General features: G+C 36.1%; 1 protein-coding gene across 1 annotated transcript in view; it reads right to left on the reverse strand.

Annotated features, from left to right (window-relative positions):
* LOC116842958 (glycogen phosphorylase-like) overlaps nucleotides 1-27520 on the reverse strand; it is a 56965-nt gene that overhangs the window by 5410 nt on the left and 24035 nt on the right. The window contains 6 exon segments of the mRNA XM_032812866.1: nucleotides 1971-2218; nucleotides 4989-4993; nucleotides 5791-5964; nucleotides 5966-6187; nucleotides 7176-7383; nucleotides 19495-19530. Of these exon segments, the coding sequence (XP_032668757.1) occupies nucleotides 1971-2218; nucleotides 4989-4993; nucleotides 5791-5964; nucleotides 5966-6187; nucleotides 7176-7383; nucleotides 19495-19530 (893 nt within the window).

Below are 27520 nucleotides of genomic sequence, written 5' to 3' on the forward strand. Positions count from 1 at the left end.
CCAAATACATCATAGAGATATCTTGAAGATATCACATATCCCAAATATTTCTTTATATATATATATATATATATATATATATATATACTATAAAATATATACATTGAGAGGAAAAATATTTAAGAAATAAATATACATTTTCTTAAAAACTTGATTTTTTATGAAAGCAATCGTTTATTCTATTTAAATAACAGAATTTGAAATTAAATAAATATATATTATTATTAGTAGTCACTGAATATTTTTTATTTATTTTTTCTTAGTGTGTTAATAATACAATATATGCACTATATATATACAATGACAAACGAGACTACAATGTACTATCCTTAATTTATGAATATAAGTCAGCCAATCACCGGATGCGACATTGTCATTTGAAATACTTCCTCTATTAGTGTAGAATAATGACTGATCAGACGATAAAATGTTTTGGCGTTGACAAAATGCAGATTTGAAAAAAAGATGTTACGGCAGAAGACAGTTCTTAAACTTTTTTTTTCTATGGACACTCTTTTGGCTTTTAAAACGCAACTGCATGTAACAATAAATACACTCTATAACACAATACTTGTGCAACAGCCGAAATAAATCTCGCGCATAAGTGTAAAGTCAAAATGTGATGTAACTATATTGCGACTTGTATATTCAAGAAATGTACCCCGAAATAGACTGTGTGAAATGTTTTGCCCGTGCACGATGAAGCCGTTTACGAACAGTCTTCCAAGTCTCGTGCGAAGACGAGCATAGATGAAATTTATTAGTCTGTCTCTCTCTCTCTCTCTTTCTCTCTCTCTCTTTCCTTCTGTCTCTTTTACTCTTTCCAAATAACAATGAAAATAAAAATAGAAACTATACGCATTTAGATACGGAAACGAGTCTCTGTTGTAATCGTCCTGACATTTTATATCACACATATTCATATTTCTTTTTTATACATTTTTTATGCATCTTTTCGGAAGTATATCGTGTTTCCTAAACGTTGACACATTATCTAATCGATTTTTCGTAAATGCTTGTAATTGCCTAATTTAGTATATTATTCAAGCGTATTATAGAGGATATATGTATGTGTGTGTGTGTAGCATCATCGGCGAAAAAATGTTGTTATTAATGCTTTGTTGCGCAAGCATTTTTATCTGCATTTCTAAAAATTCTCGCGACATATAAACGAGTGCAAAGATCGTGCATAACGCTATTATTAGTAAATCGCATAATCGTACAATCGCGCTGGTCAAACAAGTGTAATTTTTATCTGTCAAATGTTTTAACGATCTATAATCTACTCAATGACTTCCTGCATTGCGAAACTTCTCACAGATGAGCAAAAGTCGTATAATCAGAGTAAAAGTCAGATAATCAGAGTAAAAGTCTGAATACGCGGATCTTCCTCTGTGTTTGCAGATTTTCTCCGATAAATTTCGGATAAATTCTGCTACTCAGCGAAAATCAAGTTACGTGCTACACCTTCCCCTTCATTTCGCTCAATGTGCAGTTTACCCAAAGGGTTTTAATTAATAACAATCTAAACAGCACAGATCTCTACAAGAGATTTTAGAGTAACTCTGAACATTCTGAAAGACTCTGAAAGATTTTGAGAACGTCTCTATCTCCTGAGAATGTTCCTAAACATCTCTTAAAGAGATTGTGCTGCCTGGAAATTAGCAATAGTTAATAACAATTAACAGTATAAGTTACAAGATGTGAATTGTTCATTAAGACTGATATCGAAAGCGACATGCAAGCTTCTCCCAGATTGTTTGATATTGCAAATATAAAAAAGAAAACATCTCATGTTAATCTTCGAATCTCTCTTGCCGATATCATACAAATGTGAAATACGTTTGGCGTCTTATTTGAAATTCGACATTACGAAATTCTCTCAGGAACTTTCGCGCGACTGCGACGTCGATTCGAATTTGCCGGAATGAAATCGGCAACGTAATTTACGACAAGATACGGAACAATACCTTGGGATCTTTCTCGTAGTAGTGCTGCTGCGTGCGGATCCATCGCGACACCAGGTTGTCCCTGACGCTGTGGGCCAAAGCGAAAAAATAATCGCGGGTCGTGGCGACATTGCGATCCTTCGCCAGGGTGTAGTGAAGGTGTCTGTTGAAGGTCTTCTTGAAATTCGTTACATTCTCGACGTCGACGATGCCGCGCACTGAGATCTGCTTCCTCTTCTCGTGGTCGGAGTCTGATATCGACATGGTGACTCGTTCAATGGGATTCGCTCGCGATTACTCGCGAAACTTTCGTCAAGTCGTGGCGATATCGAACACTCAGCTGACCAGCACACTCCGACCGCTCCAAAAGCTCGAAAACGAATGATTCGCGTCGCTCACTCTTGGATGGCAATGGTCACCTTGCTCCAAGGTTGCGCATGCGCATGAGCGAGCAATTATTGTGAGTGTCGGTATGCGCGGCGGCAAGAATTCAAATCGACGTTATTTTAACAGGCATATCAGAATTTGGTGATGGACGGTAATTTCGAAAGTTAGATAATTGAACAGAAGAGACCGACTCCATTTCATCAACTCAAACAAAACTTGTTAGTGTGTGCTTCTGTAAATGAAATACGAAAGTGATAAAGTCGTCACTCTAATCGCATATGATTATACAATGTAAACATTTTTTAATCTTGTACAATACTTGATTTTTAATACTTCATTATATATTGAAGTGTATTTGTAATATAATGATATGAAATTATGTAACCGTAATTATATGTCAGATGAGTTTAGAGCCTTATTATAATTTTCTTTTAAACAAAAATTGTGCATTGCTTCGTTCTCCTTTCTTCTTTTTCACCTTGCAATTAATAGTGCAATACAATTTGCTTGAAAAAATAATTGAATCAACTGAATCTAAACGAAATGTTGCTCAAAATGCCTCATGTTCAAATCTATCATTCTTCTTTCTATAAATTTGCATTATAAAAATTATTTAGAAAAAAATCGTTAGAAATAGCGGATTTATCGGGAGAAATTTTTCGAGGAGGGAAATCTGGATGCAGTCTGTAGAAAGATGAAAAAAGGAAATAGCAATTATTACATGAAGAAAACAAGAGTTACCTTATTTAATATCATTTATTTATAAATTAATCGTGCGGATGCAGATGCAATAATGAAAACGTCAAGAAGCAATACGCGTATTACAATTCACATTCGTAACACTTTGCCATCGGTCCCGATAAAAACACGTGTGTTCTCGATAACTATAGATAGATATTACGATATAATATAAAGTTGCATCTTCATCGTTCACCGTCTAATGTGTTCCGTACCTCGTTACCGTTTAGGATCGTTCGATTCGTATGACTCTACCCATCCCTTTCTCACATACATACACGCGCGCGCTCGTACACATGCGGCCAGAAGCGTACATATATACGCATATGCATACACTACCGTCGGACAACTTAGCAACACGTAATAAAAAGCGAATGTGTTTAGATAAAATCACATGGATTTGTCGCTCTTAATAAGTTATACGATATATATTATATATCCTTATAAACTTACAATAATAAATAGAGATATATTATGTGTACAATTTATAGTATTATAATTTTTCAGATTAATATTAACTTCATTTTTTTTATTATAATACTAATATTAATAAAAAAATTTAATATTAATACAAAAAAGAGTGTGTTATATGTATAAATTATATAAAAGTACTTATCTCGGACAATGTTCCTGAACTTTTCTGACGGTAATGTACGTGGTACACGCGTGTGCGTATGCAACGGTGTAATTACAATTAATAATGCAGTAGCAATAATATTATGCAAACGTCAACGTCATTAAGAGACAGATGCAATATATACGTTTTCGCATTATTCAACTGGTCGCTTAACCGCGTCCGATTTTCTCCCAAACGTAACAACAACTTAAAACATCAAGGTGTTTTGGGGGATCACTGGAAATTGGACAATTACTTTAAGATCTACCGCTGAAGGATAAAAACGATATCATTTCTCGTGTTTATCCCCTCCCGTTCAACCCCTTTGTATCGTCACGAGCCTCCGTCACCCCCGTTTTCACTACGTTACTGTCGCGTCATAGTTTAAACGATTACTTCGATAAATTCCCTTTCGGTACACGAACAATGATCCAAATTTAGTCGAATATGATGTTCCGAAGACGGGACTACGATAAGTCGCGTGCAGCATTGTTGCATTCATACTCTCCCACTCACTCTTCTCCTTTCACTTGCTCTCTTTCTCGCATACACGCACACACACATATATGCACGCGCACACTCACTCACTCTGCGAAGAAGAACAGAGGACACCATCGGGTAAAGACACGAAGTTTGCGATAAAACACATTTTGTCGAAGAATACGACCAAAAAGAGGGTAGGACGAGGAGAAGGGCTGATTCGTTCCTCGAGAGCAGCCCCGCACACATTGCACTGTTAATATAGCTGGCTAAAAATACGCCATCATTGTTTATCGTGATAATGAACGATTAATTAATGCTAAGTGTTGCCTGTCTCTCTTTCTCTCTTTTTCTCTCTCTCTCTCTCTCTCTCTCTTTCTCTCTCTCTCTCGCTCGCTCATTCGTTCGCTCGCATGCTTTCTCTTTCTCTCTCATTTTCTCGCGGTGTTTACTTCCTCAATAAAGAATCGCTCTCCTGTTCAGAATGTCGATGCGCGCGCGCACGCGACCGTTTAATCTCGCCGGCCGATCTGCCTTGAAAAAGGATCATTAAGATATTTCCTTCCTCCGGAATACGACGGCGGAGCTCGCGGAGATACCGGCGCGCGTGTTAGCTATCTCGTCACCAATGCAACCACCAACGGAGCCCAATATCAACACGTGTGCACACGACGTGAGCCCTCTCTCGATCGTATAATTGTCCTGCTCGCACGCGCTCTCAAACTCGCACTATTCGTCCATATTTCTTTCTCGTTCATTTCTAACTTAGTCATTTCTATTTTTGCTTCGGCGGTTGTTGCCTTATCGTTTCGCACGACTCTTTCTTATTCCTCCTTCGTTGGTTCAGCTTTCTTACCCAGGGGAATTGCCGCCTTCACTCTGAAACAATCGAACAATCCTCTTTCGAGAAACGTCACGGAGTATGCGGAGCCTTCAGAAAGTAATGTAAGACACTTTTCTTTCTCTCTTTCTTTTTCCTCCCGATACAATTTTACAGGATAAAAATAACAGTTTATTATAGACGCAGTAGCAAACTAATGAACTGTCAAAGTGAAGTCTACAAATGACTACAAATACTTAGGCATCTTTTTAGTGATGATTAACTATTTTAGTTTCTAAAACCTTGTTCGACGTCGGAAAACGTCGCATAGCCACGTATTTTCCTGAATATTCTAGAAAATATTTACCAGAAAAAGATTCGTTGCTGCAAATAAATGTGACTGTAAGACTTCCTAATTACAATCAAACAATACAATAATAAAAAAAAACAATAAGAACCAATTTAACCAAATTTAATTTTTATTTATTTCTAATATATTGTACTGTATAGTATATTAGTATAATAGTATATCATAGAAATAAATGCAAATCAGATCTGCAATCTGCTCTTATCGCCCTCTTCATTATTGTATTGTTTGATCTTAATCAAAGAAACTTACAACAATTTATTTTTAATATACTGTGTGTGTGTATATATTATATTAACACAATATATTAGAAATAAATGCAAATTAGATTTTTAATCGACTTTTATCGTCTTTCATTGTATTATAAGATTTCTTGTGTTACTTTCTGAGCGTCTCCAAAATTCTTGTAAACTTAGAGAAATCATGCACTCACTTGGCGGTAATCTCGTTGATTTTCGCCTGTACCAAGGCCAGATTCTGATCGATCTGTTCCTGGTTCGTTTCGTAGATCTTAGGCAGCGTGAAGAGAGCGACCACGCCTGAAAAGAGGTAAACATTTAACACGTTAAATTGATAGCGCTTGCAGGGTGGGCAGCAAAATGCAATGTAGAAAATACTTACCGATTATGATGAGAGTCATGCCATTGAACCAAGAACCGACGTAGGTGAGACACCATAAGAGAACGCCGAACTTGAGAGAATCGACAAAGTCTTCGACGAGAAACAGCCTGCGCAATTCACTAACAGCAGCGTTAGCGTGTGCAACCGCGACGTCTGCAAATTCGTGCACTTTCTCAGCCGGTAACGCCAAATCCAGGTCAAGAATATCCCTGTAATCCAAACGGTAGTTTTATTAAAACTGAGCTTACTCGTAATATCGTAAAACAATATCAACTGATTCGTTTCGGTACTTAACTAAACTTAATACATTATATATATTCTTTTTTTTTAATATCAAACAAAATCTAAATGAGATTGATGACCCTTACACTGTAAGAGTGTTCAGGGTCTCGGTCACGGCTCTTTGGATATTGTTCACTGTGTCGAAATGGTGGCCTTTCAAGTGTGTTTTGGAAAATAAGAAATAATCACATGGAGCCAAGTCGGGGTTGTAGGGTGAATATGGAAGAACTGGAATTTTTTTTCAATCAAAAATTCTCTCACAGCCAGTGAAGTGTAACTTAGTGCGTTGATCATGATGGAACATCCATGAAGGGAAGATTTGACGACGCACACGCAAAATCTTTTTTCTCAAACGTTCCAAAACCAAGGTAAAATATAACTTAGAACATTTTAAAGAAAAGAGATCATCATTTCGGCACAGTGAACAATATTAAAAAAAACCGAGTCCCTGAACACGCTCACAGTTGAAGATTTCCAGCACTGCTACCAAGAATGGCAGAAGCGTTGGGAGCGTTGTTTGCGTTTTCAAGGATCATATTTTGAAAGTGATATTGATTTGTAAATTTTTTCAATAAATAAATTAACAAAAAAATTTTCATTACTTTCCGGACAACCTTTGTATGAGGACGATATATAGTACTTATTGAGTAAACTAGGAAAGTATAATTAGACATTTTAGATAGAAAGGTATAAACAGCATAAAGCTGAGGTAAAAATCAAGATGATTGCTAAAGGAGATTATAAGAGTATTTAGATAACGAGAGTCAATTAAAGAGAAACAATTTAACTATAAGGACATTAATAACTAGATAAATAGAAACAAGGAATGGATGGATGTGTGAAATTAAGGAATATAATTGTAAGCCAAGATTGGATATATAAGTTGGAGCAGAACGTATTGATACTCTTTCTTACTTGAACGGATGACCGTCCGAAGTCTTCTGGACAGCTTGAAGAACGGTTTTGTAGATACGGAAAAGAATAGTTCCGCCGAGGACTAAAAGCGATAGATGAGCGAACACGCTAATCAGGCTGAAATAGGCCAATGACAGCAGCACACCTAATACCACACCAAACACTATTCCCGAAGTTTTGGGATCGCGCCAGTATATCAGAGCCGCCACTGTAAGCAAAAGCAGGTAATTTTATTAATTTTGAGTCATTAGAAAAAAAAACGTTAGAAATTTATACACTCAAAAAATAAATATTTGGTTTTGTAACTATAATCACGCGCGCATAACGAAAAAAAAATTATTGCCACTATTTTTATGGTAACTTACTATAGTGTATATTTTAACTATTTTTATGATAAGTTTTACTATAGTGTTAGTGATGGCTGAATAAACAGTAACTAATAATAACATTACATTAATGTTATAATTTCTCATTCAACAATGTAAGTGCAATATAACATGCATTGTATGTAATAGTCACAATATCTAGTAAAAAATTATAATATTGATGTAATGTTATTGTTAGTTACTGAATAATAACCTTATATACATATTGCTAGTACTACATTTTTGTTAGAACAATAAAAAGACACGGAGAGAATTTTATAATAAAAATTGCTATAAAATTTTCTAACTGAGAAATAGATCGATATTCTGCAGTAATTATGGACTATCATTCTTTCATTTCATTTCATATACTAAAAGAAAAAAATATCTAAGAAATAAAAACTATTTATTATTCAATTGGGTACTAATATAACATATTTACTTATATAAAATATTCTTTAAGAAAATATATACTTTCTTAAAACCGCAGCTTTTCATAAAACCAATTATTTATTCTATTTAAATAAAAAAAAATTATATTTTTTTAAGTAAATGTTATTATCTATAAATATTTTTTTACTTTTCAGACATTTTCTTTCTTAGTATATGCCATATTTTAAGGATTAAAATATATTATTAAAAAATTTGCTGTTTTTAGTAAAATTTATTATGTTCCATAGCAAGATAAACTTTGCTCACAGTCTATTCTTGCACTATTAGGAACATGATAAAATTGAGGAGAATTTATATGAAAAAAAGATATAAAATTCTCTTCGTGTAGTTGGCGTTAAAAATGACTGTAAATTTGGTGAGATTAATCTTTTTTTCTCTCTCAAAATATATGTTTCACAAATATTTCAGAATATCTCGAGAGAAAAAATTCTCTACACATGATACTCGATTTGTCTCATAAGAAGTATCCCCATATACAATCAAGAATCATACGGTGATGATGTTGATTCACATAGCAACGGGGAACTCGTTTAGATTATTAATCAATAGTTCCTGCGACTCCTCGACGATCAGTTTTTACAGAGTATCTCGCATACTTATGAGCCCCTTGTGTCAATGAACCTCGCACCAATAACGCGATAAATTCGAGGCCTCTTTAACGCCCTCAAACATAGTCATCACATGATTCATTCCTTTTTCCTTTTTTTTTTGCAGAGTTTGCTCTTCGCAGAAATTCGACGTGATTCGAATTACATCAATTTGCAAAGCGGTTTCAAGGCGAACGTTACGCAAATACACCAAAAAAGATGTGCAACGCAATTTGTGTGAACGTTTCATGAGTCATTTAGAATATTTCGTATAACTCACGCCCTCAGATATAATTGTGATAAAATTTGACAAGAGAAGCACGAAACACACGTGGTAGACTAGTGATTAATCCTTTATCTATATTCTTAATTCTTTATCTTTAGTTTAACCTTTAACCTTACGCAATTATAGTATAACGCATCTTGCAATTTATGGATTATCATAAATGTCATATAAGTAAATAAGTAGCTGATATGTCAGCGACAATCGAGATGCCACGTAGACATAATATTTATGTTCTGTGTAAAATATTTATCTTTTGTTACATTATACGTTACAATTAGAAGTTAACCGGTTTTCTCTTTCATTCGATAACCGGTTTGTCTATTTTCGTGCGCAGTTTAAAACTAGTTAAATCAACTTTAAAAATAATTTGTACTTATATGCGCGACTTTCTACTTTTTCCATGTTTCATCATTTATTATAATTGCAAATGATGACACAAAGGAGAGAAGTCTCTAATAAATATTGTTTTATGTATCATATATGTCGTGGAGCACCGGCTGTACGCGTGGCAAATATGACAAATCTAATGATCACAATACATGTTTGGATAATAATTCTAACTGGAGTATACAAATATAACTTTAGATTCCTTCTTAATCGTATAATTACGCACGTAATTAGACACCTAGAATATAGGTGGAATTTTCTTTTAACTATTCTCCAATCATGGTTTGTCCAAAGCAAGTCGTGCAACGGTACGAGGACCACGTGTTATGTTCCCAACCATATGTTCTCGGATCAACGATCGCCAACGTGCCGATCAGTTCGCTTCGGTTCGAGTGAGGACGCGAGACTTACCAGTGCCGCGTTCTGGCAACACTTTCGGGACCCCTACGTGTCCTCTTTGATTATTCCTTCGCACCATCCTTGAAACGTGTCACGACGACCGTTTCCGTTGTCACGTTTCCGTTAAAGACCCGACAGTACCTGCGGGACAGCTGCAGCCACATTCGCGACTGTCGTAGCAACGATTCGGGATCCGGCTTACGCGAGAAGAGGGGTTCATTGATAGTAGTGGAGAAGGGAGATGAGAAGGTGAGAGAGAGAGAGAGAAAGAGATAGAGGCGAAAGAGGGAGAGAGAGAGAGAGAAAGAGATAGAGGCGAAAGAGGGGGAGAGAGAGAGAGAGAGAGAGAGAGAGGGGGGGGGAAGAGCTGGAAAACTGGAGCAGTGGCGTATTAAGGATTATTGGGTTCTTATGCAGAACGAATCGAGTGATTCCCTTTTTTAAACTTTTTCTTGGCTATTTTGATCATTGTTAAGCATGTTTTTATTCTGATATCCTTAATTAACTTAATAGCTTAATTTAACACGCTATCACCGTTCATTTGGGAGACGGATCGTTACTTAAAAGAAATTTGTTTATGTGGACATAGAATACAAAATTATCCCGGTCACATATATATAGAAAAATAGATAAGTATCTTTATTTACATTCTAAGGAAAATCTCTTATAAGAACGTTACAGGAAAAAAAGGAGTACAGGAAATTTTTGTAATTAAAGAATTTTATGATCTCTCGTGAAAATTTCTCTCGAGTAATATGATACATGAAATTTCATGTATGGTATGATTATAGCTATGACATATAAACTACAATTAATACGATTCATACAAAATATATTTTTACTAACAAAAAACGATCTGTGAAATATTGAAATTTTTTTTCAGATACCGCTATTTTGTTAATTTTTTACATTTTGTCTGAAGTGCGTTCCATAGCTACACAATCATATCATACGTAAGATTTTTCATCGTTTGTTTATTTCAGATTATTAGGGAGTGAAAATTCAAGGACGCCAGAAAAAAAAACGAATTTTCTTATTCAACTTATACTTAATTATATATTTAATTTATATACTTAATTTTATAACTTCAACAAAATAAATTATATTATGAAAAAATGCATTATTTCATTAAAAATTGCATCAATATTTGTAAAAAGTTTCAAAGTTCTATAGTTTTTTTATTTGAATTAAAAAGGTGTACATTTTTTTAGCACTTTGGGCAAGAAAGCTTCCTTCAAATCTTTATAACAATTTGTTCAAAATTTTGCAAAAAATTTGGATAGTTATCCACGAGCTCTATTTGCATAATATTGTATTTGGATATAATAATTGTTATAAAATGTTTTCTACTGCATGCAAAGCGAAAGATCATTTATTATGCGAAAAACTACGAAAAAGATGCTCGAATAAAAAACAGTTTCAGTATAAAAAACTAAATTTAGCAGATAATACGTAGACAATGCGCAAAAGTGCGATCCTCGAGAAAGCGTGTTACGTCGAACGTGCGCGAGTGACAGAATGATACACCGCCGCATTGCGGACCTTCGAAGCGGATGACCGTCCCTAGTGAACCGGTCGTTTTCTGGCAGGATCGTCCCCGCGACTATTCGCACCCGGGCATACCCGCGCAACACCACAAAAGCACCAGCAAGATACCTGGGCCCGACTGCACCAACCCGAATAGTAAACTTATTAATATTTAACACATATGCCTGTCTTCGTTTATCTTGAAAGACAAACAAAGATTAACATATGATTTAACTATTAGCTTACCACTCGATTGTACTTTAGACTTACCACTCAGTACTGCTTTAGGCTCTTATCTTGATCTCTCTTTTATTAATAAAAGCACTTCTAAATATAATTTATAAGTCTTCTGATTGGCTCTCAGTCACATTTAGAGGCACTTTTATCGATAATAGAAAGTTCACAATAAAGGCTTTAATCTGTTCTTTTTCATTGCACTTTTTGCTTGCTTCTCTTCTTCTTTTTTTCTTAATCGTTTTTTTACTTATCTCTTTTTAAATATCTCTTTCCATAAACGTACGTTAGTTTAACGAAAAAGAACAGACCTACTAGTAAAGACCATCAACCTTAAGGAAATTTTCGTGAAAAGGGCCTAAAGAGGCATTCCAGGAGTAAAAAAGATAATTAACTGTTTTCAGTCGACTATTTTATATTATTCTCTACTGTTTTACTTTCGTACTATTTTACTATCACTTGATTATTAGACATTATTGGCTATTTTTAATCATCTGATGTAAATATCTGAATATTTAGGATATAAACATTATTCATTTTATAGTCCCTCTCCCCATGATTACCTTGATGATTTATTGATATATAAACTGAGAGAAACAAAATACTAAAAAATAAAAAAATATTTATACATTGAATATTAATATCACATTTATTTAAATCTAATTTCTCTTATTTAAATAGATTAAGCACACACACAATTGTTCTTACGAAAAATTAATTTTAAAAAATCTACAGTTTTTCATTTAAAATAATGTTTATCTCGATATAAAAAATATCTATATGTTAATATATATAAATAAATATTTATATCAATATAAATGTTATTAGTATACGCATTGAATAAATATTTCCTATCTTTTATAGATATTTTCTTTCTCAGTATACAGATCTATTATAAAATCTAATATATTAGATATTGTTAGGAAATTGGATTTCCATAATTATTTACCCTGATTTAACATAACATTCACTGTAGAAAGTTATTAAATAGTAAAATAGTGAAATTTCTCATATAACTAAGTTCCGTAAGGCTGATTATTTTTAGTCTTATCTCGTCAGTGCTAGAAGACATAACCATAGACTTTTTCAAATACACGACCAGTTATCTATAATCGTGACGATAAGCAACAAAACGCACTCATTGCTTATTGTATTTTTTCGATTATCCTATTCGTTCGTTCGTGACGCAAAATTGTGCATTACAGCCGATGCGACGTATGCGGCGCCGCTTTATCGATTCGTACGTGCGGGTTACACCCTCAGATTTATCTACGGTGTACGTCATCCAGTGGAAGGAAAAGGACGGAACTAAGCTGCCATTTTAGCAGCTACGCTCGAACTGCCGGTTCTTTTCGCAAATGACATTAATCCATGAAAGTAATCCAGAAACACCGAGGTATTTCGGGGCAGCAACTTAAGGAGGAATTTACGATAACGTGAGGAATTTACGATAACTGTCACACTGATGTTTTAACGGTTTGGTATGTGTATGTGTGTGCAAAATAAAAAAATAAAATATCAATTTCATGTTCTAAGAAAGTCTTTAAATTTCAAATAAAAATAGCTTATTCGTTATAAAAATTAATATATCTTAACAGTCATCTAACACACCAACATACATGAAATGTTACTTTAATCATGTTTAAAGTCAAGACAATAAACATAAATGTAAAAAGAGAATGTATGAGTGCCAATTAATATTTTTAGTTCATCAGTAAGTAACACACAACACGAATGAGTTATTTTTACTTAAAATTTAAAGTAGACTTCTCAGAACATAAAATTAACATTTCATTTTTTATTGTGTATAGATAAAATACATAACATTTAAATGTTATGTATAAGATTATGATAGATATTACATAGGAAGATATATTTGTTAAACGGTATAACGGCAAGCGCGGACAGAGAGTGACTTTTCATGTAATAAAAGCTGAAGTAGCAGAATTGGTACATAGCGTTCTCCCGCTTGCTCTCATATGACATTTATAATTCATTCGAATTATATTTTTAGACCGAATCTACGATTTATTCTTCGATCGTATCGCTCGAGATCTCGAGAACGCGAGAGAAATCGGAGCGATCTCAAGTATCGAAAGGAAATCACTTCTGTCTGGCCTGTTATTAATAATCTTATCTAATAATAAATGCAATTAGGGCACAGAGAGCCGACTACCGGGTGATATCTTGGTGACATAACGCATACTCGTTGGAGCCCGGCCAATTTAGATACACCACCGCGTGTGTATTTAAGACCCAAACGATGAATAATGCGGGGAAGAGTGCGAAGCAAATGGACGCACGCGGTATTGTCGTCTCTCTCTCTTTAATTCCACATAATAAAAGTAAAAAGACTATATATTACACTATATATTACATGTACGTGATACTCGCTCGATACCATCCTGCCGCAAATATATCCGGAAAAGATAGCAGAACAAGTGCGACGTGCATATACTTGATGCTTACACAGTTAGCTCTCAGTTAGCGAGACATGTTATAGCCTGTCAAGGACAGGTGTCCGCGAATCTCCTCATAAATCACATCTATTCGCTCGTGAACTTTTCGTAATCAGTTTTGTTTTGTATACGAGTATCGTATACCGATTCGGTAATAGTTCAAACTTAGATTTGGGTTGGTGTTTACCTAAATTGAAATCTTGGCCTTACTTTTGACATAAACTTTCTAATATCTGTGTATTCTAAAAGATCAGTGTTATCTTTGTGATACACATATAGAAATTGAAATCTTACTTAACGCCACTAAATAGAAAACGCTCAAAATGTTCGTAAGTTCTAAAGAGCAAAGTTAGTTCTTGGCAAGTTCTTGGCAAAGTTAGTAAATTAAATAGAATCAAAAGAGATTGATATAAGTTTCAAGGTATCAAAATAGATGTTAACTGGAATATATTGAAGTTGAAAGTAGAATCAAAATTTCGACTCGGGCATAATCAAATTTTATATTTAAAAGTGTCTTAAGTACACCTTCAGATACTTTATGAAATGATCCGTATAGCATCTGAAGATGAATTTGAGTGGATATTCTGGTTTATATAGTCGAAAAAATAGGAGGTATTGCGTATTTTTCAAAGAAATGAATAAAAATGTAAGTTTTTGACCATACTATTTATCATTTTATTTTAAGTATAAAAAATTACTAAAAAATTTTTTTTAATTAAACGCTTCTAACTGGGCAGTATTACAGCTCAATAACCTGAAACAAATGGGATAAACAAATTAAACAATTGTATTAAATTTTCTGAAGAATGAAACCTTAAAATCTTTGGCAAATTTCCAAAATTAATATTTTTCCCGGAACACTAAAAGAAAACAGATAGAGAGGAAAATGATTACAATAATTTCGAAGTGCCATCATTTTGTAAAATGTCAACTTTCTGCACATAAACGTTCATCTTCCAGCATATTTACTACGATTTTTAAATTTTCTAATCCCATTTGTTTCAAATTATTACACGAATGTAATATTGCTCACTAGTTAGAGGTATCCGACGACACCGCGCATAAAAAATTTGGGCAGAATTTTTATAATTTAAAGTAATTTTTTTATACTTGAAGCGATAATAAATAGTATGGTCAAAATCCTATATTAATATCTTTATTCATATCTCTGTTTGTAAAAACCTCCTATTTATCAGTTATGTAAGCCTCCGCTTAAATCTTAAGTTCGAATTTTTGTCTAAATAGAGTTTAAATTAAAATTAAAGTTTAATCCGCTTTTAATACGTTCGTAGAAACGAGCATTTAGGTTGGTATTCATAGTCCGACCCTATATTTAAGATCGTCTTAAGTTCATCTTTAGATATTTCGCAGCCAATGAAAAGTGATCCGTCCAAAAATGCAGCGTCTGAAAATGAACTCGACACAATGTTAAATATAAAATTTTACTATAAATATCGCTTTTAAGTTTAAACTCTGCTCAAACACATTGTGACAGAACAAAAGTTAAATCTAAATTACTATTAGAAAATTGATTCTAGAACTGTGTGCGCTTCGCGTTATTTACACCGTCGGTGTAACAAGTGCACTCGCGGCCAGATAGGTTATTTTCGTGTGAGTTCCGGAACACATGCGTCTTGTCCAATGGAAGAATTTGTTTTCCGATGAGAGAATTCCCCCTTTGGACAAGACGTATACGTTCCGCAAGTCGCACGAAAAATAGCGAACAAGCTATCCAGCTGTGAGTGTATGTACCGTCAGCGTCGTTCCGTTTTTGTACGACGAGCAAAAACAAAAGCGGAACAGCGCTGTCGACAGTGAAGAAACTGCGAAAAACAGCCTATACATTTGCGAGAAGACAGCCCCCGTTGCACGGATCGATGCCACCTTTCGCAAAGATCACGATGCCACAGTAAAATATCAACGGAATATCGACGATTCCCGAGCTATCTATTATTGGATTCTTTTCAGGGTCGCGATACACACATATGATCACGCATACCAGCTCGGCCTATTAAATCGCTCCACTTGTAACACCAGATAATTGTCTCTTTACGCCAATTACCGATGGCCGGGCTCGTGTCGAAGAGTCTCTCTCTCTCTCTCTCTCTCTCTCTCTCTCTCTCTCTCTCTCTCTCTCTATCTCTCTTTCTCTTTCTCGTCGAAGCACCGACAGAATTAGACGACGAAAACTATACGTAACGTGACAAAACCTCTGGCGCAGGGGTTCTCAAGCCTCCGCTAATTCGACGTTTCACGAAACGAGACGATTCGCGACGGGAGTTCCGAGTCGAGGTACGGCCGGACGTGTAAGAAACGTGTACAAGGAATAACTCTTCAAATGACACAACAAACAATGGATGAACACGCGACCCTGAAACATCTCGATAAGCACAGAATCACTCGTCCGTTCTATCAGCCGGCCGGCGATCAATGACACCACGCGTCGTCGTTCCATTGTATGTTCCCGGTGTGGTGTGGCCGTTATATTTTACTCGTTATTCCTTGTATTTTCGCATATTCATCGTGCCTCTTTCGCCCCACGTCGCCCTTCTACATCCGCGGAGGCTCGGTGTCTCAACGAGTGCCAGTGCGACGTGTGCCAAATGGTCGTTGTCGTCGCGAGATCCTCGCCGTTACTCACATTCCTCCTTCGTGATGGCCATTTTCCCTAGGTTCATTCTCTTTCCTTCTCCCTCTCTCCTTTTCCTCCTTTCTTCCCGTCTGCTCCCTTCGATCGGCGATTATTTACACGAACAGGCGCGATATCCGTCCCAGTGGAGCCCAACGACCGGCTGAAGGGGAGCAGAGGCTGCACCGGTTTCAGAAGACCGAGCGGAAGGGAAAGAGAACCGGAGCGAGCGGCACACGCACGTCCCGGCACCGACGACTCCGTCGACCGAGGGAACTACTGTCGGCTTGGAAACCCCGACGAGGGTCTTCGGAAAACTGGCAGTGGACCAACGAGAGGCTGGCTGGACGTTATATTTAGTAGCGTCCGAGAACGACGGGCATCGAACGAACAGGCAGAAGTGCCACCGATGCGAAATCGCGAGCGTACCGACTTATTATGTGCCGACTTTCTGTGCTTCGAACGTCCCTTCGGAAAGCACCCCCTCTTTGACCCTTTACTTCGTGACACAAGAGGCCTCTCGCGCAGCGGGCGTCGTACTCTGCCGAGGAAAACACTTTCCGTTTACGTCAAGGCCGTCGCGAAGAAGTTTGTTCCCCCGACGGTAAAACTTCGACCACCTTTCTTTTCTTGTAATAAATTTACTAGTCTTTCTCTGTTGCATGCGGTTTGCCGCAATAATAAATTTTCTGGTCTACGCGTAGTCCATTTATCTTGATTCATTAGAACATCGGAATTGTATAGTTTATCGCATACGAAGAAACTTCAACACCTTCGCTACCACGGTTCATTTAGAAACTCTCTTTCATACAATTTGTGTAAAACAGATCGATATATTCATAGCTCGATCTCATCTTTAAGATCTTATCTTTAAGATTCTTTTAAGGTTTCTGGTCACTGTGGAACTCTTGACTGATAACGTCAAAAGCAAAATACTCCGAAAACTATTATTTCCCTTTGACAATCAATGAATAGCCGTAAAACTAATGACACGCGATCTTCTTCTTTAACTTCTTCTCTTGTCTCATATTTTTGTCACGCTAATTTTACGGCTATTTATTGACTGTCAAGGAAAAAGGACAATTCCGGAGTATTTTATAAACATGCTCAAGCGATCTCAGTGTTATTTCATTCAAATATCTTTTTATTTAAAAATAGCGCGTAAGAATTGTCACTTCTCGTCTCTGACTCTATAATCTGACATGGCCGCGGACAGCACCGAGGAGCTTCAAGTTCATCCTCAGATGCTCCGTAACCAATAAAATGATGCACAAAGTGTTTGAAGAACTTAAAACAACCTTATAAATAAAATATAAGATCTGTCTATGAATATCAACTTTAGTTTATTTATGTGGACATAAGAAGCGAAATTATGTCGTTGTCAAACATACGCGTCACTGATCATTATACTTTAAGATGACATCGATAAAAAATTCAGTAAATAAAATCTGCTTACTTTTTTTTTCGTGAAAAACTACAATTTCGAGCATCAACAAGTCTGCTCTGCACACAATCACCATATTGGTTCTGTTTGGCGGGAAAATCACTGTTCACTGGTTGAGATGAAGAGTATATATATATAACTCTATCTAGGATGGATCGACAATATTGTATCGACGGAATCATTACTTTGTCAATATACAAAATAATAAATAATATATAAACTAATAAATTGCGGTAAGTTTGTATGAGTCCTTGAGTCACCTAGATCCTTGAGGATTCATTGTGACATATCGATTGCTTTTTATTTTATGATGTTAATAACTCTAGCTTAATGTTACCAGGTTTAATAGACTATTCAGCCTTACTTCTTCCAGATCCTTGGGTTTTAGGAACATGTTGCCTAGAAGTCGGTCTCTTTTGCAAACGAGTACTGGACAACATAAAATGAATATGTTATCCTCTTTCTCACCTCCACAACTGTAGCGTGATAGTTGCATATCTTGTTAAAAGGCCAATGCATATTCTCAGTTTTTGTTTATTCATAACCAAAAGCTTTTTTGTTCTGCTTAGCAAAGATTGGTTCATAAGTAACTTGGATTGTCGACACCTCTTATTTGTTCTCTAACCTTTCAAATATTCTTGCTTCTAGCAGTTTTTAATAATGTTTGTACCAGTGACAAAGAGAACCTCAGTCACTTTATTTAAGTTTCAATCCCTATTTTAGCAAGTTTGTCCGCCGCTTTATTGTCTGTTACATCTAATGTAACCTTGTTACATTTTAATACGGGAACCCAGGTTAGGATAATGTTATATTATTAGTTTTATTTAACTCTTCCATCGCTTTTTTGTAATTCCAAATCACGATTTCATAGTAGTTTTAGCAAACGCCATTATGGTTGCTCTATCAGAGTAGATATATGTGTTCCTTTTCCCATTTCATTAGAAATCTGGAATTCTATGCGCCTTAGGATGGCCAGTTCACTGCAGCTTGAAAGACTGTAACTACGTCACCCATGGAAATATTTTCTCCATAGTTCATATTAAGCCCATTGGAGTAAAAGCATCCGTTTGCTCTTGATCCGTCCGTGTACCTCATGTTCCGGCTCTCAAATATTTTTTTCCAGTCTTCCCTTATTAGCACCCAGATTTTGAAATTTTTTGTCATCCGGTGTTTCTTTGGTTTGTTTTGTTTCAGTGTAAAGGGATGTTTATAGAATAACTCCAGGGAATTGTATCGAACCTTTCACTCCTCCTTCATTCTATATGCTAAATATCTTCTATAAGTTAGTCTTGCTTGAAAAGGACCAAAAATGAATGTACATAATTATGTACACACTAAGTCTTAAGAAGGATTACAGATAAATTTGTGTATAATATAAAATATATTACATTTACATACACATCTACATATTTATATTGTAGTATAAAATATATTACATATGTCGTGTAATGTATCTCACGAATCTTCGGCAATTTTCGGAGAAAATCGAGCAAAGTTACTACACTACAAACAGAAAAAGCAAAGAATATCTCCTTCTTGGTTCTCTTACCTCGTGGGTTCAGTCTTTCAGGGTTAAACCATGCGTCTGTAAACAATACAAGCACAAAACGTTAGTATTAGATTCCCCAGGATAAGGAGTGCGGATTGCTACGGATTAAGAGGATACTGAATACACCGACATAACATAGTTTCGTCTTTTGTATGTTTTTTTTCTATTTTATTGTTGCAAATGTTTACATAGAATAAAAATGTTATACAATAAATTTTAAAGAATTTATTAAAAATTCTTTTTGTTTTTGATATAACATCAGCTACTCCGCCATTCATTGACATTTGTACTTTCATTCTGCATAAGCATTTGCAATTCTATACGACAAAATAGTACGAAATACGAAAGTTGCATCATATGTCGGTATCCAGTATTCCTTTAAATCCGCGAACAATCGATTAAACTCAGAGCGCCAACAGATATTTCGAGTTACAGCAATTTTTTATAAACAGCAGGTTAAAGAGAGAATAAGAGATATATGAATAATAGAAGAATTATATCAGCGCGCGTTTAAAGCAGAGGAAATCGATTCTGTTAGCGTTCTTGATATAGTTACAAGCTGAGAGAAGAGATGATTAATGGTGCAAGAAGTCAACAAGTGCAAGAAAACTCGTACGTTTTTCGTCGAGGTGTTTTGCGTCAGTACCGCGTTTCTCTTTCCGCGGGCACGTCCGAGGTCATGCAAATTATTGCTCGCGAAAACGATTTCTCAATTTCGTCGTGGCGAAAAGGTCGATCGTTGCAGAGGTTAGAAGTGAAGTTGCATCGCGCGAGAACGAAAGGACACAAAATAAAAATGAAGAAAATGCGCGACATATCACAATATGTCCCACACGACGTATTCCTCCTTGAGCTTATTTTTCACGTGCTAAGCTACTATTAATAATTATATGATAAATCGATAGAGTGAGGGATTCCGTCGCCGTGGAAAAATAGTCTCGTCGTTCTAAAAGCTATCGGAGTTGCGATACGTATTTCCAGGAGGACAAACGCCGCTTATTTGCCAAGTATTACGCTTACTAAGCATTCTTTTTTTTCATGCGAATACCATGAGTCATCGTTAAACCATGTGCTGGAACATACAGTGCGTCTCTCAGAAACTTATCCAATGGTTTACCTTTAGCAATAATGTTACCGACGATCGGAGAGTCGTATACGTTACATAGATATACGTTACGCAGGATGAGTTGCCAGAATATTTAAATATCTCTGCTGGCTTTGAGGACATAAAAAAGACAAAGAAATGTAGGGAACGGAATTTAAATTGACGGAAAGGGGATCAACGTGTATAATAAACATAATTATTTTATATCCACGACTCTTTTGATTTAAGACCATCGAGAACAATTTTTCTTCTCAGAACCTCTCTCATTAATTTATTAATATATCTTTCAGTGGAACCACATATATCTATTCTATTATCTATTCTATATCGCACCTATAACGATGGGACTGACTGTATATTGTATTGCATTGAAATTACGTTAAATTCCAAAATTTATAGCACAGAACAAGTTATCATAAGACGACTTCGTAACTCGCACATTAACATTAGAACTAATGATCTATTTTTATCAGAGTGATTAAAATGACAGATTTTTTGAAAAATTAAATAATGCAAAAGCAAAAATGTCGACTTAATTTTATTCAACGTCATTAATTTCTTTTTAGTTTTATTCAACGTCAATTGAGACTCCTAATTTTTCACCGCAAAACTCTTGATTGATGATGTCAGAAGCGAGAAAGCATGCTCAAAATTCTTGCGCACTATTTTCAAATAAAAAGATATTTGTATGAAAAGGCAGATTGCTCTCTTGAGTATATTTATAAAATTCTTTGAAATCTATTCTTTTTCTTTGACAATCAATAAATACCCGTAAAATTAACATGACAAGTAACCTTAATCTTTAATCAACTCTGTTTTGTGATTTTGTCGTGTTAATTTTACGGCTATTTATTAACACTCAAAGGAAAATAATAGTTTTCGAAGTCACAAATATGTTCAAGCAATTTTAAGTGCTTTCTCATTTAAATGCCTTTTTATTTGAAAATGGTGCGCAAGAATTTTGAGCATGCTTTTTCGCTTCTGACATCATCAATCAAGAGTTTTATTTGAAAATGGCGTATAAGAACTTTCAGCGTGTCACTTCTCGCGTCACGATCCAACATGGTCGTGGCGAGTATCCGGAAAACTTAAAAATATAAAATGCACGTCATAAATTTGAGTAATTTTTATAAAAAACTACAAACCTCGCGTTATTTTGATTGCTTTAATAGTTCTAGTTTTAAATGTTAGAACGTTACGCGAAGAGAGAATATTAATTTTTTTCACAAATTCTTTTCAATTTTATTATATTTTTGGTAGTGCAGAAATAGACTGTCAATAAGGTTTATTTTGCTAATGAATATAGCAATCTTTTTAATAGCACTTTACAGTTCCTAAATAGTGTGTATAAATAGCGTATATGGAATGCAAGAGTAATAAATTACTGTAGAATTGCGATCTACTCTCCGGTTACAAAATTCCATAGTAATTTTTGCTATAAAATTGTGTAGAAATCTGGAATTGTCCACATCGCGTTCGATACATTTTTCATGTATTTTCAGAGCAGATAGATTCGCTTAGATACTCTTTCTAGTGACTTATTCAGTGCTTATCGTAACGGAAATTCACTGCATTGCTGCGGAAGAACTCTGGTGATACGGTAACGCGGAACACGGACTCTTTTGAACGAGTTGTCGCAGCGCCCCGCGTAAATTCTCCTCGTTCCAAGTCATAAAGAGACAAAGGCGTGACCGAAAGCGAACAAAACGAGTTCACGCGACAGGAGGGAGTCAAAGGAGTCAATACCCTCCTCTCAATTAACATAGACTCACCATCGCGCTCTGTGTGTCAAGTGCACAAACGCGCCCGGCTTTTTCCGATTCGTGCACGCTCCGTTTCTTCGCATTATTAGATTAGAATAATCTCAAACGACTCAAACATGGGCCCTTTCGTTCTCCTCTACCCACGCGAGATCTAAATATTTCCAAAGCAAAAGCCCTGGGCAAAAACCGCAGTATATATTATAAAGAAAAAAAAAAGATAATCTAAAAATATATACACCACACATCCCAGAATCACATCGCCCTCAGTGCACTCTCGACTACTTTCAGCCGCGATTTCTACGGAGAGCGCGATGTAACGTCAAACGAATCTTCACGAGAGAGACTTTGTCACCCTAGCGAGTAATTTCACAGCGCTGTGACCCTAATCAACAAGTTAGGAGGACACCCCGCTATCGTCCTCCGCGAGCGTTAACGCGGTAAGTGGGTAGATAAAGGTCCGTCCGTGATATGTGAAATGTGCGACGAGGTATATAGAGCGTCCGATAAGGGCGAGAACGTCATTGCGGTGGCGTAAACGTCATCGCGGTTACCACGCCTGGCTGTCTTATACCGCGTAACACATACATGTGTACGTAACACATACATGTGCATACGATGTGCGTCTATAAGTGACTTTGTAGGAGTGTTGCAGGCGAGCAGACAACCGTGACGTAGAGGCTGTGACGAAAAACGGCAGGCATCTGATTTGATAGGAAATGATCTGCAGCTCTCGGCGAAATTGGACGCGCGCGAATTGCTGAGAACCGGCATTCGATCGTACACCGCGTAATACGACTCCTGTGTTATTTCGCGAACACTAAAGGGTCATGTACAGTGCGGTCACAGTTACGTTTCGAAGTCGTAGCACTGATCCGTGAATCGACCATATATCTATTTCTTTCGTAAAAAATGAAAAGTTTTATTGAATTCGTCAATGAAACTTTTTCATACGTAATCGATTCACGGACTACACACAGAAAAACGCATACTGCATTCAAATAAACGTTATTTGTCCCAAGTATTTCATAAGTTTATACAGTTTTATACGTTTATCGTAAATCTATCATAAGTTCATGATAAACTTCAAATTACATTCAAAATACATTCTGAATCCTAGTAAGTTCATCATTTCAATCAAGAATAAAAATTAAAAATTAAAAACTCGGTTTGCTACTACGTAGGAACCGACTTTTCCTTAGATAACGTTTCCTTAGATAAAGTTTTATGTTATTCTTGTGAGGAGAATAAATTCTTCTTTAAGTACATGATAATAAGGTTCTACAGAAGTTGTGATGAGTATTTTAGGATTATTATAAAAAATATTCTTTGCTGAAGATTACCTTTACCTCAAAAGAGGAAAGTAAACTGAGCAATCGCTTTTCTCAACAGTAGAATGACATTTTTTCCTGTATAGCGCTACGACTTTGAAACGTGATTATGATCACATTGTAGACGATCCTTAACACGCTATTTTGCCTTCATCGTTGACTCTGCAATCGCGCTCTTTCGCGAGTCACGACCGTGATGAGACAGCGGCGGCTCAAGTTCACGGTAGCGTCGTTGCAAGTTCGGAGACGACATTACAATTTTGATAAGCAAGAGCGATAAGCGCATGAGCTGTCGTTCGCTGGCCTTTCGCAATATCTTCCGAATATATCACGAGGCAGCATTTGCGTATGCAGCGAAAGCGCCTTGCCCGCGCTTTCTACGAATACCCCGTTATAGTATTTCTTAGGTTCTTTTTACGGCGTACCTCTCGTTTCTTATTCGAGTCGATTTAAAATTACTCGACGCGGCTGTTGAAGTTAATTTTATGCGATGCGCTATTTTAATAAAGCGATGTGAGACAGTTGTATGAAGCGTCCGCTGATACACGCGCGTTTCACGTGAACGAGGCAGAATTGCTCTGATAGAATCCTCGGTCGATAGATATCTGTCGTTCGAATTATCGCTTAGTCGGCGGATTTCACATAGGTGGTACAAAAATATTTCGGGGTTAAGAAGGTTAAGCAAGCAGAATTATCGATTATTTTTCGAATCAGAAGTTAACCTTTCCTGACTCACGTGATTTTCTATACACAAAGACTCGTACTCAATTTATGAGAGCGATTTTTAATTAATGGAAATAGTACATATTGATGCATTAATTCACAGATGTGTTGAGTGAATTTTTTTTAAAACAGAAAAAAATACGAAGGCTTACGTTCTTATTACAAATATTCAAATACTTCTCATGAAAAATTTTATTATTACTATTTAAGAAAGTAGCAGAAAAAATGAGTTTATTAAGATTTCATTGAAACTTACGCCATATAAATTGAAAATTATCTAACTGCTCGTGCAATTAGAAATAAATTGACTATTCGAGAATTGAGATATTTGAAACTAAAGTTGACACTTTTAATACGTGTTTCCTGACGTTAGTGTACTATTTTTAATTTTTATTTTTAACTTCTTATAAACTCTCTAAAGTCAGGGTTTTAATGAAACACTGTTATGATATGAAAAACTAATATATCGACATTATACACAAATTTCAAAATTATTGACTGTTTTGTTTGAAAAATATAGAAATAATATTTTTCTTATATGTAAGATTGTGTGTGTATACATCTCAACTTTGTCTCAAATTAATATTTATTACTTAGATAATAAAACAAATGTATAGAAACGTATTTTTGTTCGATAAATAGTAGGTTTGAGTGAGTAGCGTCTTTGACATACCATTGAAAATACGACACTAAACCTTATAACCTCTTTAACATATCTGTGATGTACCGCACCGAACTTTGTACTAAGGAAAGTAGGTCACATTTTGTCAATTTAAAAAAAAGTCCCATCTGCGCAAACTAATACGAACTAATATTAAAAATTTATTTCTGACACTAACTTTGATTCCCAGTTAAACTGCTAGTACACGATAACATTTATGTTTTCGAGAAAGCATCAACTTTGCGTACCGTCTGAGAGACCAAAACATCAGTCAGGAAAGGTTAAATTAGTTCGACGAAATCAGTGGTAATTCAGTAATGCAACGAATATATCACAACCCCTGCCTTTCCCCCTCCTGCGATCCATATTAATAGCCAATTGTGTGTAATACGAGCTTACTTTGGAAAATAGTCTTTGGAGTAAAGTTCGAAAGTCGATTGCATGGCAGTCACGGCTGAATCACGTGGCGTTATGCAATCCAAGGTCGCGATAATGCCTCTTCCAGGTTGCAGTAAATCGTGGGACACATGTGTCATGATTTCGCTGCGAATTTCGCCCGCTCGTCAAATAAACGTGCATTATGTAGACGCGATAACTTGTACCGATTCTCTATCTATTAGATAAATCCATTAGATAGTATCGATTAGCGTCGAGTGCACTACATACGTGTAAGTGCGCGTTACGAAAGTAAGCGTTAAATATTATTCATCAATAAATTCCGACCGCCCTGACCTCTTTCTCGCTGAAGCGTTTAATGATTCGCGTAAAACAAGGAGTTCTCACACAAAAGCTCTTACACGGGACGCTTACAATGTCCGCTCGGAACATCAATAAATATAGTATCAATCTACCAGCGCGTGTGCCGTATTTAAGGCAAAAGCCTCGCAGACTCCAAGCTCGTTTATTGCATTACGTGATTGCGTTACGCTCCACTATATTACGCACACGGATAAAAAGACGCAGTAGTGACAACTATGCGAGTTTTGCATATAGCATTAATATATATTTAATAAACTTTTTTGTAGTTATTGCAACTATATAAGTGACAACTATGCAAGTTTTGCATTTAAAATTAATGTATATAATTTAATAAACTTTTTTATAGTTATTGCAACTAAAATTGAACGGTTACACACAAGATATATAGTTCTTTTAATCAAATACACGGAGGAAATGCAGTAAAAATTATATCTCAATTTGAAATGTTTTTTTTTGTAAAGCTGGACATTATCTCTTTCATTCTCTCCCTCTCTCTGACATTGGACTACAAATTACTATAGAAATAGTGCATATTTAACGATGTACCCGAATATGCGATATAAAAAACATTCAATTATAATAATTTTGTGGTATAAAATTAGAGGTAAACAAATATATATAGTAATTTTGATCATAATTTCTGCATGGCATAGAAACAAAGAATTGTGTTATAATTTTTATTGCAATATTTACTCCATAATTCCCCATAGTTTATTAAACTATGCACATTAATTCTACAAAATTCGTGCAGTGGTTTTTCGCTGCATATATAGTCTGCATTCCATAATACACTGGCAGTCTATAGTTATAATATACCGGAAATCTATAGTTCACGTTGCATGGATTTTCAGTCTCGTCAATAAAGTTCGGAACGCAACCACAGTTGCCACCTCTAACTCTTTTTCTCGGAACGTGATGCCTCATTCTTAAGAACAACGATGATTTAACTGCATCAAAGATATCGGCTACTCCGACACGCCTCCGGACTAGTCGCTCGGCATAGAACGTTCACGCAGCCGAACGACTCGTGTGAAGTAACCGTCGTCTCACAACGCACCGACATCTTTTCGTGAGCACCCCGCCTGAGATGAAAACAACGCGAGTCCCGTAGGTCTCATCCGAGCATATTCGAGAAGGAAGAGGGGAACGAGGAGGAGGAGGAGGAGGAGGAGGAGGAAGAGGAGGAGGAAGAGGAGGAGGAAGAGGAGGAGGAGGAGGAGGAAGAGCAGGAGGTTTAATATAAACGCTCACGAGAGAAAGAGAGACGTAAACGTAGCTCGCAGGTAGTCGACGAATCGATAACCCAGTTTCGATCGGCGATTCTCCGATAACGAAGGACAGGAGGCACCTGCGCAGGGCGAAACTCAGGTCAGCGACACGGGAGTGTCGACGAGAATTCATTCGGAATACCGAGTTCTTCAATTTTGCTCGCGTTTCTACGATATCGACGAAACGTCGGAAGCCCGACGCATACACTCTCCGATGACGCTTCCATTTCAGTGCGATGCTCACGTTCATCGAACAGCGGAACAGAAACCGGAGGATCTACGCCTAATCCAGGATTTACCTAGTTTTATCTTGTTAGATATCGCAATTAAAGCGGGTACCTACGAGTGTCAACGAGCAGAAGGTATCAACGTGCGTGCGGAGTTACAGACGATCGAGACTACAGCAGACGAAAGAGGAG

This window comes from Odontomachus brunneus, unplaced genomic scaffold (genome assembly GCF_010583005.1).
Source record: "Odontomachus brunneus isolate Ranch 3 - 2012 unplaced genomic scaffold, Obru_v1 Obru_scaffold_028, whole genome shotgun sequence".
NCBI lineage: Eukaryota > Metazoa > Arthropoda > Insecta > Hymenoptera > Formicidae > Odontomachus > Odontomachus brunneus.